The sequence below is a fragment of the Oryza glaberrima genome, chromosome 5 (genome assembly GCF_000147395.1).
Source record: "Oryza glaberrima chromosome 5, OglaRS2, whole genome shotgun sequence".
Lineage (NCBI taxonomy): Eukaryota > Viridiplantae > Streptophyta > Magnoliopsida > Poales > Poaceae > Oryza > Oryza glaberrima.
The window spans coordinates 20,799,538-20,813,881 of NC_068330.1; the positions used below are offsets into that span (position 1 = coordinate 20,799,538).

Sequence of the window (14,344 nt, forward strand, 5' to 3'; positions counted from 1 at the left end):
GTGATTTTATATATTATAGTATGAAAAACTAAATAAGTAAACATTTAATTTTATTATAGTATTTTTTTTTGCTAATCTATATATAGTATTGTAGGATTTAAATTAAATATTTTAGAATTATTGATAATCAAAGTTAAAATAGTTTGATCTTAAAAGTTAAGAATTACGTAACTAAAAGGAAAAATATGTGGAGTGTTTTTGTAAAGATGGAGTGTGTATTCTTTTTCTTTTACAAAATAGAGGGGCTTTTATCTTTTTCCAGAAAAAAATGTGTGTGTATTATAGATTGAGGTTAGTATGTTTTTTCCCTTGAAATGACATATTTGTGCCATGCTAGATATAGTCGATATTTATTGTATAGTACTATTAGCCATTATTTGGATATATATATATATATATATATATATATATATATATATATATATATATATATATATATATATATATATACAGTTAATTTGTTTGGTGCTCCATGGTGCCCGGGCACCATTGTTGAAATTGAGTATATACCCAATTCAAATGAGTATGAAACTTTTTTAATTACTTAGGTATTAACATTAACTACTTTACTAACTAGTTCAAAGCAAATTTGAACTGAATTTGAACTTGTTTTTGTTAGATTTTGATTCTAGGTATATAGCATCCATACATATAATTAGTTAGGTATGTAATCATGGATTGTGAAATAAAGTTAAATTTGAGTTGTTTTGTTGATAGGTATAGGTATGAATCAAATTATTATAACTAGGTATATACTCACAATTTGAAAATTTTAAAAAATTTAAGTGATTTTGTGCATTTGATACCATGGTGCCCGGACACCATGGTGCCATATATATATATATATATATATATATATATATATATATATATATATATATATATATATATATATATATATATATATAAAAGAGCTAAGAGCGCTACGTAAATTCTCATTGCACAAAAGAAAATTGGTATACATTTGATGTTATGAATGCGGACAATAACCATATGTGTCACGCTCGATAGCTGTGATGTGACGATCTCAAGTGCATAAGAGTTGATGATAGCTAGCTAGCAATATATGACAATGCATATGTGTTGTCTTCAGTTGTACGTTTGGAGATATACGCTGATCCCTTGTCACTAGAGTTAGCATCGCGCTATAGTCGAGAAGTGACGGTGTTGTTTTACTAACTTATACTAATTCCTTGTCACTAGAGTTAGCATTGCGCTATAGTCGAGACGTGGCGGTGTTGTTTTACTAACTTATTACTTAGAAAACATATAGGGGTTGTTTAGATTATTATCAAAATAAACCTTACCAAAATTTTGGCAAGTTGACAATATTACCAAAATTTTGGCAAAATTTTGGCAGGATTTCTTATGTATTTACCAAAGTTTAGCAACAAACTAAATGTAGTCATTTTTTTTGCAACTTTACCAAAAAAAATGATATGGTTAAAAATAGCATCAATTTGAACATGCCCATAAATATTAGTGTCATGTTATGTGTCAATATATGACATATACTATTATATATGGACATGTCTATTTTGTTCTTTTAAATATTGTTTTGATAAAAATTCGTTTTTTCAAGTTAACTTTTAAGGTTTCTTTTTTTGTCCGATAAAATTAAATAATGAAGTATTTTATGTGCACAAGAGAGTTCCAACATTACCTTTTCAATAAAATAATGAGATAATAATTACAAGCTCGGACAAATTTGAAATTTGGCACGGCCTAAAAAATGCTTCTTCAAACCGATGGAGAGTGACCAATGTATGATGGCAATGGGCAGCATCATTTTCAAACATGGAGTAGCAATCGACCAATTCAATACAGAGTACCATTATCTAAAAAAAAAATACAGAGTACCATTTTGGAGTTTATCGTTCGCGTAACGAAAACCACAGGCAAAACATAAACCGGTGGAGCATGCAAGGCTGTATAACCAGCCAAAATTATTGAACTGAATTATAAGGCTGTCAGCTGGCTCGTGTCAGGAAATGATATCACATATTTATTCTGATTTTTTTTCTCTCCTCTTTTTCAGTTCCAACCTTTGATTTGGTTAGCGATCCAACTGGCTTCTACTAATTCTACCAGGCATCCTCAATATTTGTGGTGTAGTGTAATCTTAAGGTGGGCCCTATAAATAGTGAGCCATTGTTATAGCCATACCCACAATGCTATGGTTAGAATTTAGCCACAAGATGGCCCACATAGAATGAAAAAATAATTGTTTCATCTCTTGTTCATGAAGTGAATGAGAGAGAAAAAATATTTTCTTTTTGCTTGTAGTAGAACTTAAGCATAAGGTACACCCTAAGCTAATGCTACTTTTCACAATGTATATGGCTCACTTTACAAGTACAATCATTATCTTAAGGTCATTTTTTTCGTACATTGTGAGATGCATCTGAATTGTCTCGATCGAGATGACGTTGGCCGGAGCAAAAGACAGTCCGTCGATTAAGCCTGAGCTGATGTTAACTAAGCACACCATCTCATGATTTTTAATAAGGTGTCAATGGCCAATTAGGAATCTGCAACCTAACACGATATATACATGGTTGGTGATCGACAGAGAATTAGATTTAATGCCAAATTATCATGCATGTGTGTGTGTAATTGTGGTACCACTTCTTTGTCACGTGTTCCTCACAGAGACTGACCCAGCTGGTTTGAGAGCGTTGCAGCTGACCCACTGTCGATCGATCTGCGACACATCGAGGCCCTAAAAGTCAACAATCAATTCTAGAGTAGATCATTTACTGTGGAATTCGTCGCATGGATCACGATGATGTCCTGTGTAGTACTTTTATGATATGTCTCTATCAACGTGTGTAGACGCCTGTTTAAGTGACACAGTACTCGTATTTACGGCTAATTATTCTTTCAGTGATAGATGGCGTATCTGTCGATATCGATGCGCTCGTGGTGAGTCCGGTGACTTTATTAATTTCAAGATATGTCGGTCTAATCTTAAGCGTGTGCGTGTTGTGAGCGCCTACGATTGTACTACAGCGACCCCATACGTACATTGCTACAAGACATACGTAGAGTGTTGTTATAAATTGTACAACGGAGTAATATAGATCGAGTATTCGTAGAACTCACTGAGATATGATTATCCAACTCTAAGAGAAAAAGACTTATGGATGTTAAGAAAAAATATGTAATAATCTCAATCTTTGGAAGCACAACTCACGAATATGAATTATAATCAATTCTTTTTTTTTCCTATAGCGTTAACTTTCAACAACTTCTATCTCCGTATTTACTAGACAAGGAACCAAGGTTATATCCAAGATATAGCTTAAAAATAACTATTAAAATTATTTTAAGATAGAGGTAATAAGTTACAATTGTATTGAACAAGTAGATAGATTAGGGCCAAAGAAAGCATGCCCAAAAAATTACTCTCTCCTTCTACAGTTTTCCCATTTCTAGATCCTAATATTTTGGTTGTTGGCCATGTAGGCAGTTAGTGGGACCGTCGCATCCGTGGTTCTACGTCACCATTTGTTGGCTGACCGCTGCCTTCTGCGTTATTGTCTATTAGTTGCCATACGTCGCTTCTATTATTGTCGCTCAACTTACACTATCAATATGTACACTATACGCCTTAACCAATCTGATTATTATTCACTCAGTTCTGTATTTTTATTATTAACATGTGAAAATTGTCCTGAAAACTATTGTAATGTCAAGCATTACCAGGTGAGATTGCATCAAACACAAGACAATCAATTGACTTGTACTACCAAGTTTGGCCTCATACTGGCTGGCGTTATGTAGAGTTGAGGCCACACTGACAAAGGAGGTGAAGACGGTTCCTGCGGTGGAGAGATAGGTGCGCCCTGCAGTGGAGAGGGCGAAAACAGCCAACGAAAGGAGCGGCAACATCTTGCAGCGGAGCGGTGGAAGCAGTACAGCTGGAGAAGGAAGCAGTGACGACCAACAACGGAGAGGATGACTGACGACTGCCCTTACCTTGAACGGATAGCGAGGTTGGGCAATAGCGGCCACAATGAACGAGGATAAGCCGATGACAACCTGACGAGAAATTTCACGCGACAGTTAAAAAAATTTTCACGTGGGAGTTGGATTGGGAGCATCGATCGAGTTGCTTCAATTCTGGCTCGCTTTGCAACTGGTTTTTGGCATGAGGTACATTTGAGAACGATTTTGGGTATCTGTTGGAGTCCAGATTTTCTAACCATTAAAATTTAGTTTTAGGGATATGTTTTTAGCTTTTCACGGAGATGCTGTAACTAAGGGTCTGTATGGATCTAGGGACTAAAATAGAACTAAATTTTAGTCCCTGTCACATCTGATGTTTAAATACTAATTAGAAGTATTAAATGTAGATTATTCTGGACTAATTTGCGAGACGGGTTTATTAAGCCTAATTAATTCATGATTAGTCTATGTGATGCTATAGTAAACATGTGCTAATTATGAATTAATTAGGCTTAAAAAATTATCTCGTGAATTAGTTCTCATTTATGCAATTAGTTTTATTATTAGTCTATGTTTAATATTTCTAATTAGTGTTAATCATATGGTATTTAGTCCATGTACTCTAAACACCACCCAACTCCTAAACACTAAACATCATCATTGCATCAACGTCTTCTCTAGTCCTAAAGCCTCACTTGCAGGAGAGTTCATAGCACAGGGGCACTGGGGATCATAATATCATCGGATCATGCGAGTCCAAGAGCGAATCGCAAATCGCACCCCGGCCAGTCGACACGCGCGCGCCGTGCATGGCAACCCACCGACCCACCGACCGAGCGCCACGACAAAAACCCCCCCACCATCATCCCTGATTCTAAAACCCGGTTTCCGTACATCGGAAACCGGGGACGCCCACATGCGCAAACCCACGGATCACCGGAGCTCGCAAATATTTTTTTTTTTCCTTTTCGGACTGGGTTTCTCGCGCACGTTCGCGCGTGGACGCGTCGTCACCTGCACGTGCCGCTGCCGCACGAGTACTCCTACGTGCACCGGCATTGGATGTCCTGCGTTTTTTAGCGGCAGCAAGTGTCGGGGGAGCCATGAGTATGTACGTGTAATTAAATTTGAAAATATATTGTTTATTTAATTTTTTTTCTCAAAAATATTCGAGATGCAAAACTTTTTTCAGAAATATATCGTCGGTCTTGCATAACCGTTGCGCGAAAATGACATGGGAATAACGTTATGGGCAGTATCACGCGGTGAAAGCGCGAGACCGCGTGGCGCGAGACCGTTCGGTCTCGCTGATGCAATAAGCGATACCGATGCCATGCCGATTTAATTAGCGATTAATTATCCTAATTAGTGATTAATTACTAATTATTATTAATTAATTGTTAATTGAGTAATTAATCACTAATCAAATGGAGCTGTTGGATAGTGTCGCTGTTCGATTTGGTGAGACTGTTCGGTCTCACTCTTCTATTCTGCGAGACCACGCGGTCTCGCATTTTCACCACGTGATACCGCCCGCGACGTCACGTCTATGTTATTTCTGTGCAATGGTTGTGTGAGATCAACAGTATATTTCCGTAAAAAAATTTACATCCCAAATATTTCTGAGAAAAAAAATTGAATGAACGGTATATTTTCAAATTTAATTCTATATACGTGTACGGGTGTACATGTGGGCGTAGCAGTTGGGAAAAGCGGGGGGGTGTTGCTGATGCAATCACTCTCCCGCTAGCGGCTAGCTGCCCCAGCCTCGTACTACCAGGCTAGGAAAAAGAGAAACGGTGACGCTGTAGAGGAGTTGTGAAAAAAGCAGTGGAGATGGAGATCCTCGATAGGTTTGGTTTGGTTGCTTTTTTGCCTGCGACGCCCACGCAGCTTGTTGTAGCAGAGGCGAAGCAGACTGACTCCCAAGACAAAAGCGTCATCTCCGCCGTCCCCACCGTGTCTGCCGCTGCTTCGGCTTTTCGAGCTCGGCTCTCGCTTCGGCGGCGTCATGGTGGCCTGGCGGGTGGTGACTTTTCGGCACAAATCCAGGCGACCTTGTCATCCACCCGGCCGAATCCCCAACCTACCACCTCCGCTTCAGTCCAGTCCCTGCTCCCACTTGGGCGTTGATAACCTAAATGTAAATGCTACTCCTACATTTGAGGAAGGTATTTCTCTTAGAGCAGATACAATAAACCATTTTAGCTAGTGATAGTGCATCCACACTGACGTTATTGACGATCAGGATAGGGAACAGGGTGTGAGCCGGCGACTAATTAGTTGCCGACTACACACGAGCTCCAAGGCGAAAGAAACAATACAAAAGAGCAAGACGAAGCAATGACGGCGGGAGCAGGATGTGACGCGAGATGCCAAATGAAAAAAAAATGATATATTAATCCATTGAAGTTTGTGCATATAGCCGGCTGCTGTACTATCGATGAGTGATACTCGTGGATCAGATGAGTTGAGTATTAGGGTACGTTGGAACGAGGGTCTACGTAGTACGACATCAAGCAGATAAAAGACAATGATTATACTGGTTTAGGCCCCCTAACGGGTAATAGCCCTAGTCCAATTTATATGGGATTTATGATGATGAGAACAGATTACAAAGAGAGTAATCGAATCAGACGATACTGACGAGATTGTAGTCGAGGGTTTTGACGAGATCTCCCGGCGACTTGGTTCCGCGTACTCCGGCTTCGTAAACTATGGTGGGTATGTTGGCGATTGAATTGTATGCCTTTCATCCCCCCTGGGGGTCCCTTTTATACCGTGAATCATCTTGACCCCCAAGAAATACCTGAGGATATTTGATCTGGTACGATAAAATAGAAATTCTATCCCTTCCGAATAGGACTTTAGAAATCGCTTGACTCGTAGGGATATTTTCCATAATTTGGAACATATTCTTTATGACATTCATAGGGATGATCCGTGTACGTGAAGGTATACACTGTCGGTATATTCCATAAGTCGTAGGATATGAGGTATGCCTTATCTGTAACCCTGACATGTACGTATTAGCTTTTTCTGTCTCCGCTGTTGACGTGTTCTTTTTTACTGCCGGCAGCCATCGCCCATTATTGATCTTGCTCTTATACACACAATCTTTTCATGTATATTTATTAATACCCACAAACTAACAAATATCATAGAAAATTTTATATACATACTTTAAATAGTATGCACCTATGTGTAAAATTTTATTTTCAAATTTATTATACTTTAATCATAAAAAATAAAATTCTAACATAGTTTTACCCTTTAAACTGTCAGAAATAAAAGACGATGGAGAGAGAGAGGAGAGGGGACGAAGAAGACCGTTCGGAGAGAGGAGAGAGAAGAGGAGGGAGTGAGAATGACGTACAGGCTCCACGTGGGCCCCATCAATTTTAATTTTTTTAACTGACACGTGAGTCCATAGTTTTTTTTATTATTTTTCAGATCAAATTGCCACATAAACACCATGTCATTGTCACGTGAGATGAAGAACTAGTCGAATAAGCCATATAGGCACCACGTCAGCCGAAATAGGAGATAATACTACCGAGGGACCTCGTTTGGACTGGTTTTGTAAGTTGAGAGATGAGTTGTATCTGGTTTTTGCTTTAAGGACCAAAATCAAACTGGACAATAACTTGAGAAACCTAAATCGAACTTATTCCAATGAAGGCCTAAAGTGGGAATCGCGGCCCATCCAAGGCCCAGAAGATACGGCCCATTACTCTACACCCACAAGTCGAGCACCACCCCGTCGGCCTCCACGACGCAGGTCCCAACCGCTTCTGGTGGATAGCAAGCTAGGCTCGGGGGAATCTCGCCGTCGCATCACCGCCGCCGCCGCCGCCCGCCGGTTCGATCTGAGAAGCCGCCACCTCGCCGCCCGGATCCCGATGGCGCGGCTTCACTGGCTGGAGGCGATGCTGCCGCTGGGAATCATCGGCGGCATGCTCTGCATCATGGGGAACGCGCAGTACTACATCCACAGGGCCGCGCATGGCAGGGTACGCGCCTCCTCCTCCTCTCCCTTCCGCCTCCGCCTCCGCCTCCGCCTCCGCCTCCGCCTCCACCTGATCCGGGAACCCCTCGCGTTCTGACGACCTTTCGCATGGTTTGGTTTCGTTTGGATGGATGCAGCCGAAGCACATCGGGAACGACAATTGGGACATGGCCATGGCCCGCCGGGACAAGGTGCTCCTCCATCAGGCCTCCTCCGAGAACAACTAGGTGCGGATCTGAACCCATGCCGCTGGAGCTTGTGCTGTGGTCTCTCTTTGGGTTTTCTCGCGGGGCACGGCTTATGTGATGGGATTGGTGTTGGGATGCGGGATTCTAGGGTTTGGGTTCGATTTGGGAATGTGGTTAGGTTACAGCGAGTGCCTTATGCGCATCGATTAGAAGATTTAGGGTGGTAATCTTAGGTCTGTGGCTGGAAAATCTCAATTATCGGGCCGCTCCTGCTGGAAATTTGCACATTTCTAGTGAGGATTCCACTGATGGATTGTTATGGTTAGTACAGACTCTGTGATCATGTTAGACTTGATACTGCGATGATGTTAAATTGATTTCATTTCAGTGGGAATAACTACTTCATACTGCTGATGACACTGCTCAGGTTCTTCCGTTGTATGTTGGTACGAAATTTCAGAAAAAAAAAAGACGTTTGGTTGGGTTTTCAGAGTGGGGTGATGATGTTTTGTGGTTAGGAGAGCCTTTTAAGCTGTGTTGCTATCCAGTCGTTGTGATGAAACCTGATCAAGCTTTGCTTCACCAATCTGCCTTTTCCAAACTTAATGAATATTGTTATAACTACAGTCTAGGTTGCTGCTTAGTTTTCTCCCCAGTCTCCAAAACCCTTGCAGGATTCTACCAACTCACTCCAATAAAGGCTCAGAAGTGGCGTGTTACTGTTTATTTGGTCGCTGAAGTATATTCGAGAGCTGGTATCCCCAGTGTTAACATATTACCACTCGTCCTTTAGGTGCTTTTTTGTTTTTGTGCAGTACTGGTGGTTGTCGGCCTGTGTTTCTTTTTCTGTTTGAACTCTGTATCACTGTTATGGGCTTGGTTTTCATAGCTGGGTAAGGAAATTACCTAATTTCTACAAGAAATAAAAAAGACTCAGAAGTCAGAACATGGATCACTAACACAACAACTAGAGGAATTGCAACATGGTCTTTGTTCTATATTCTTCTTGTTTTTCTTTTTTGCTATCTTGTGACTAAATATTGTTGCCCTTAATGTGCAACAAACCTTCTATGCATGAACCATGAATAACACTGGTGATCATGGCAATTCTTTGATTTAATGTTACCAGTACCACTCCAGCTTGCTGTTGTTTGGTCACAATGCTCAAACCACTGTTTTTCAAAGCTAAGACTTAATAGTATTTGCTTTATGGAACCATTTTTCTTGTGTCCCCTTGCATTCTGATCAATTGCTGATGCTGGAATCACACTACTAGCCATAATATTTATGTTGCCAAATTACCTTTAATGTGATTGAATGTATTAAGTCCCCATTGCGTTTTGTATCTGCAGCATATGGGTGGGTACTATATTTGAAATCTTCCTCAGAATATTGAATATACAGTAGAGCTAGTTACTAGTATTAAATAGGCCGTGCCAATATTTGGCTGATCATGGTGAAGGAAATCTCAACTTCTATTAGACAGATACATCTCATCTATTGGCAGAATTTTTTGGAATATGCTCTGATCTGAAAAAAGAATGTGTATTATCTTTTTCTTAAAGAAAATGCTCCACTGAATTTTGTGATATTTGTGTATTGCGTCACTTATCTAACAATGGAAAAGATAACAGTTTATGTGTGCATTGGTTACATATTTTTTTATTTGTTGCCGTGGTAATGCTGACTATATCCTTACCCTTCATGTTGTAGGATATTGATCAACAATATCTAGCCTGGATGTTGATGAAGTTATTTCAAATGCCCAGAATTACTCCTGTTAGTTTCCGTGTATAATGGGAAGCTGGGCTTATGTTTTTGTTTACAACTTTTGAATATTGGATGAATAATGTGTATCTGGAATCTGTTTAATTACACAAAGTGGGTGTTGCTTGTCAATTGTGTACCCATTTCTCCCCAGGATCTGATCATGACGAAAATATTTGTTGTTGTTGTTGTTGTGTTTTTTTTTCTCTACTGTACAAATTGAGCTAGTCACCGCGGTACTGGAGTTTGCCATCCCCAGTGACATTGTGAACTCTACCGTTGATGCCTTGGGTCGTCTCCTGATAGCTGTTTTCTGCCAAGAGTGCTGAATAAATGAACATTAGCAGGACTTGTTTCAAATGAAGGTTTTCTTTAAGAATTTTTCGAGTATTGAAGTTTGATATGAAAATTTTATTTTCCATGACCCTTGGATTGTAGAATGGCTTTCAAAATCCTATGCCTAATGTTTACATTTCCTTTGCGAAGTCTAAAGCAAAGTCTCACTGCCTCTCCTCTTCTTTCCACGCTAATATATATTTCCCTTGACATTCCTGAGATTTTCTGTAATTCCTCGGCCATGACATCCAATCCCTTACATCTTCTCAATCATACATTTTTCCATGTTGCAGAACACCTAAATAACTTGAACATTTCATTCTTTATTTAAACTGAACTCCTATATTCAAATCCTAGGAAAAAGTATAATTACTGATGATCTCAAGGGACAGCAAGATTGGTTATATGGAGTGAGATAATGGCCCAAAGCAGGAGGTGCTTTATTTTCACAATTAACATATGGGGTGAGATAATTACGTGTGCTAGGAATTACATGCAACAAAATGACCCAAAAAATTAATAGGCACAATAAACTCTCTACATGCACACAACAGTTTCAGAGCGATCACAAGATGCCTTTCGTCAATGCTCGTTCTTCATCTCTGTCACGCCATTATCGTCCTTGAAGCTCCGGCGAGTTGGGGTCGTCGTCTCTGCTGCACCAAGATCGTCATTGGAGCTCCGGCGTGCAGGCGTCGTCGCCGTCTCCGGCGAACCAATGTCTTGCTTGGTCGTCGGCGTCTCTGGCGCATCATCGGCATCTTCTTTTATGCTCCGTCGATTGGGCGGCGTATCTGGCTCGTCGACGTCGGCTTCCTTCAAGCTCCGGCGAGTGGGTGGCGTCTCTGGCGGCGCATCAACGTCGGCTTTTTCCTTCAGGCTCCGGCGAGTGGGCGGCGTCTCTGGCGGCGCATCAACGTCGGGTTCTTGATCCTTCAAGCACCGGCGAGTGGGCGGCGTCTCCGGCTCATCGACGTTTTCTTCCTTCAAGCTCCGGCGCATGGTGGGCGACTCGGCGGCGCGGCTGTTCGACCTCGACATCCCCATCCTGCCGGCGTGGCCCAACGGCGACTGCGGCGGCGTGCCCAGGCCGCCGCCGGCCCACAAGCCGTGCGCCGCCTCGTGCGCCCGGAGATGACACCCGTACTGCTGATGGTCGTCGTCTCCCTCCTCGCCGTCGCCGTCGCCGGCCATGTCCTCGTCGTCGAGGTCGACCACGTCCTGCATGTTGAGCTGGTGGAATTCGACGATCTCCCGGAGGAACCGGTTCTCCCTGGCGTACACCGTGTTCTCGTTCGCCAGCCGCGCCTTCTCCGCCAGCAGCGTCTCCAGCTGCTGCCGTATCTGCATGGGATCATGGGGAGACGGATTGGACGTATATCCGTTCTGTATGTCAACTAAATAGTTATAATTTTTTTAAAAAAATAATAAGATAGATCAATATGTAATATATCTCTACAAACATATAAATTTAAATTCAACTTCTATAAATTATAACAAAAAAAATAATAAATTTAATTGCAAATATTTTTACCAGGTCCTCGTCGGCGTCGTGCTTGCCGTCCCGGAGCATGCGGTTCTCCTCCTCCAGCTGCGCGCACCGCTCCCTGGAGAAGGCCATGTCGGCCTTCACTGTCTTCAGCTCCCGCTGCAGCAGCTTCACCTTGGCCGCCATGGCGCTCGCCACCTGATCACCGCCGCCGCCACCACCACAAGCACACCATGAAATTCAGAGAGCGCAGTCGCAAATCCACCTCCGGAACGGCAACAAAAGAGGAGGGCACCTTACGTCGCGAGAAGCCTTGATCTGCGGCGACTCCGTGTCCGACATCGTCGGCGACATGGCCTCCGGGCTGGACAATCCCATGCTGCTGTTGCGGAGGTCCATGCTGCAAGCCTTCCTCCTGATGTGCAGCTTACGGCCATGGACGCCGTCGCCCGTCCTGCTGCTACCCTCCACCTTCGTCAGGCCCTCCTACAAAAATAAAATAAAATAAAATTACAATATTGATCATGGCATTCATAAAATCTCTGAATGCTAATCTTGAAGAGAATGCGACCTCGAGGGCGGTCTTGATCTTGCATCCAATGTCCAAGGGAGGGTTCTCGGGCTTCCGGACCCGGTCGTAGGACCAACGAGATTGCGATGTCTGAAATCCATATTCAGAAACAGGTTAGACTGATCACTGATCAGACTGAACAAGCAAACGGAAAATGTCAAAGTTGTCTGAATTAAGCCTGAATTTGCAAACAAAGAATCGATTTAATTTGCTGCTCCATCAGCTTGCTAATCGGGTGATGTTCTTGTTGTTCCAGAGCTCTTTACCACAGAGTGATTATCATCCGTGCCGCCGTTTTCGTCGAGCATCACTATGGCTTGCTGTGCCAACACTCCCCAGAATCCGTGCTTCGTCTCATTTCCCTTCGCGCCGCGCGCCGATGTGTACAGCTGAGTGACAGGATCCTGCAATTGTTGAGTAGCATACTGTTTCACAAAATTTCACATCGATTTTTTCTCAAATTGATTCACAAATTCAGACGAATTTTCTCAAATTTAGTTTTGTATCGGAGCAGCGCACCGGGGTGGAGCCGTCGGGCTGGGGAGACGAGGAGGCGGCGGCGAGGGAGCGGTCGGGGCGGCGGCTGTCGTCGGCGAACCGGGTGGCGCGCGGCGACGCGATGGCCGGCGAGGAGGTGTCCCCCGGCTGCGGCGGCTGCTGGCGGTGGTCCTCCACGAAGGTGGCCGACCTCTGGATCCCATGCTTCCTCCGGTACGCCATGGCCGGCGGGCCGGGGGACGGGGGAACTCGAGCGATCGACGGGGCGCTTTGCCCGCTCTCGGCTTCGCCGTCCTTGGATTGGCGTCGTCCTCCTCCTCCTGCCTTAGGTCAGGTGGCGCGCGCTCCTCCCATGGCCGCCTTCCGTCTCCGCGCCACCGCGCGCAAGCAGTGGATGGCATGGCATTCCCATGGCCGTTGCTTCGCCCGCGTTTTGAGGCCGCGCGCTTCCCGTTGGATCGCAGCTCGCTCTCTCTAGGCATTTTGCACGGAAGAGGCTCCTCCGACGTACTGCCCTCCTACGTGGGTGGCTGATATGTGGGTCCATCAGCTGTGGGGCCCACATGTCATCCTCTCAAAGTTAGGGAGCAGTACGTTAGAGGATCACGTTCCTGATGGTATATATGCTGGTTTGGGTAAAAAAAATTAAGAGTAAATTTCACAAAACTACATGTTTTATGGTTCAAGTCGCAGAAAACTACACATATTTTGACACTTGGCACTTAAGTATATATATTTTAGTAGTTTAGTTTCACAAAACCACACTATTGATGAATGGATTCACCCATGAGATGACGTGGTTGTTCCATCTAGGATGGGGATGTGGCATTCTATTAATTTCGTGTGATGGCTAGTAATAGGATGCCATGTCCTCGTCCTAGGTGAAACATCCACGTCATCTCGCGAGTGAATCAATTCATCGATAGTGTGGTTTTGTGAAACTACACAACCAAAATATATGTACTTAAGTGCCAAGTGTCAAAATGTATATGGTTTTCTGCAACTTGGACCACAAAACGTGTAGTTTTGTGAAATTTACTCAAAAATTAAACAACTTGAGGAAATCATTAGAGCAAGTTTAATAGTATAACCTACTAATAGCTCCGATTCATCTATAGCCAATTCATAAAATAGTTGCTTACTATATTATTAATACATGATTCCATCTATCATAAACACATTACGTCTTGGAGTCTGTACTGCAGCTGGCTACATATCTGTAACCCGCTACTATTCTCTTTCATCTTTTATCTCATTAAAATATGTTTGTAGCTGGCTAATAGTCGGCTATTGTACCTGCTCTTAGGCTGTGTTCTTTACTTCTTTCCCATGAGTTCTCAACTCATATTCTTCGTTTTTCACGTGCACGTTTTTTAATCTGGTAGTAAACATACGCATTTCACGTGCACGCTTTAAATAAAAAAAATCATATTAATTCATTTTTTAAGTTTTCTATAGCTAATTCTTCATTAATAATGTGTTAATCTATCGCTTCCGTGGGAGGGATTCCCAACCCCTCCAAAAGAACATTCCCA

General features: G+C 42.6%; 1 protein-coding gene across 2 annotated transcripts; it reads right to left on the reverse strand.

Moving 5' to 3' along the window:
• Window positions 1-10,336: 10,336 nt before the first annotated feature.
• Window positions 10,337-13,208, reverse strand: LOC127774984 (uncharacterized). 2 transcript variants are annotated; one of them, XM_052301281.1, is made up of 6 exons: window positions 12,831-13,208; window positions 12,578-12,715; window positions 12,312-12,401; window positions 12,041-12,226; window positions 11,786-11,938; window positions 10,337-11,637 (listed from the first exon to the last, which is right to left on the reverse strand). In XM_052301281.1, the coding sequence occupies exons 1-6, from the start codon at window positions 13,029-13,031 to the stop codon at window positions 10,834-10,836; spliced, it is 1,572 nt and encodes a 523-aa protein (XP_052157241.1). In that variant the 5' UTR covers window positions 13,032-13,208; the 3' UTR covers window positions 10,337-10,833. The 2 variants fall into 2 exon arrangements, with proteins under 2 accessions (XP_052157241.1, XP_052157242.1); XM_052301282.1 differs by having other exon boundaries at window positions 10,339-11,595.
• Between the last annotated feature and the right edge of the window lie 1,136 nt (window positions 13,209-14,344).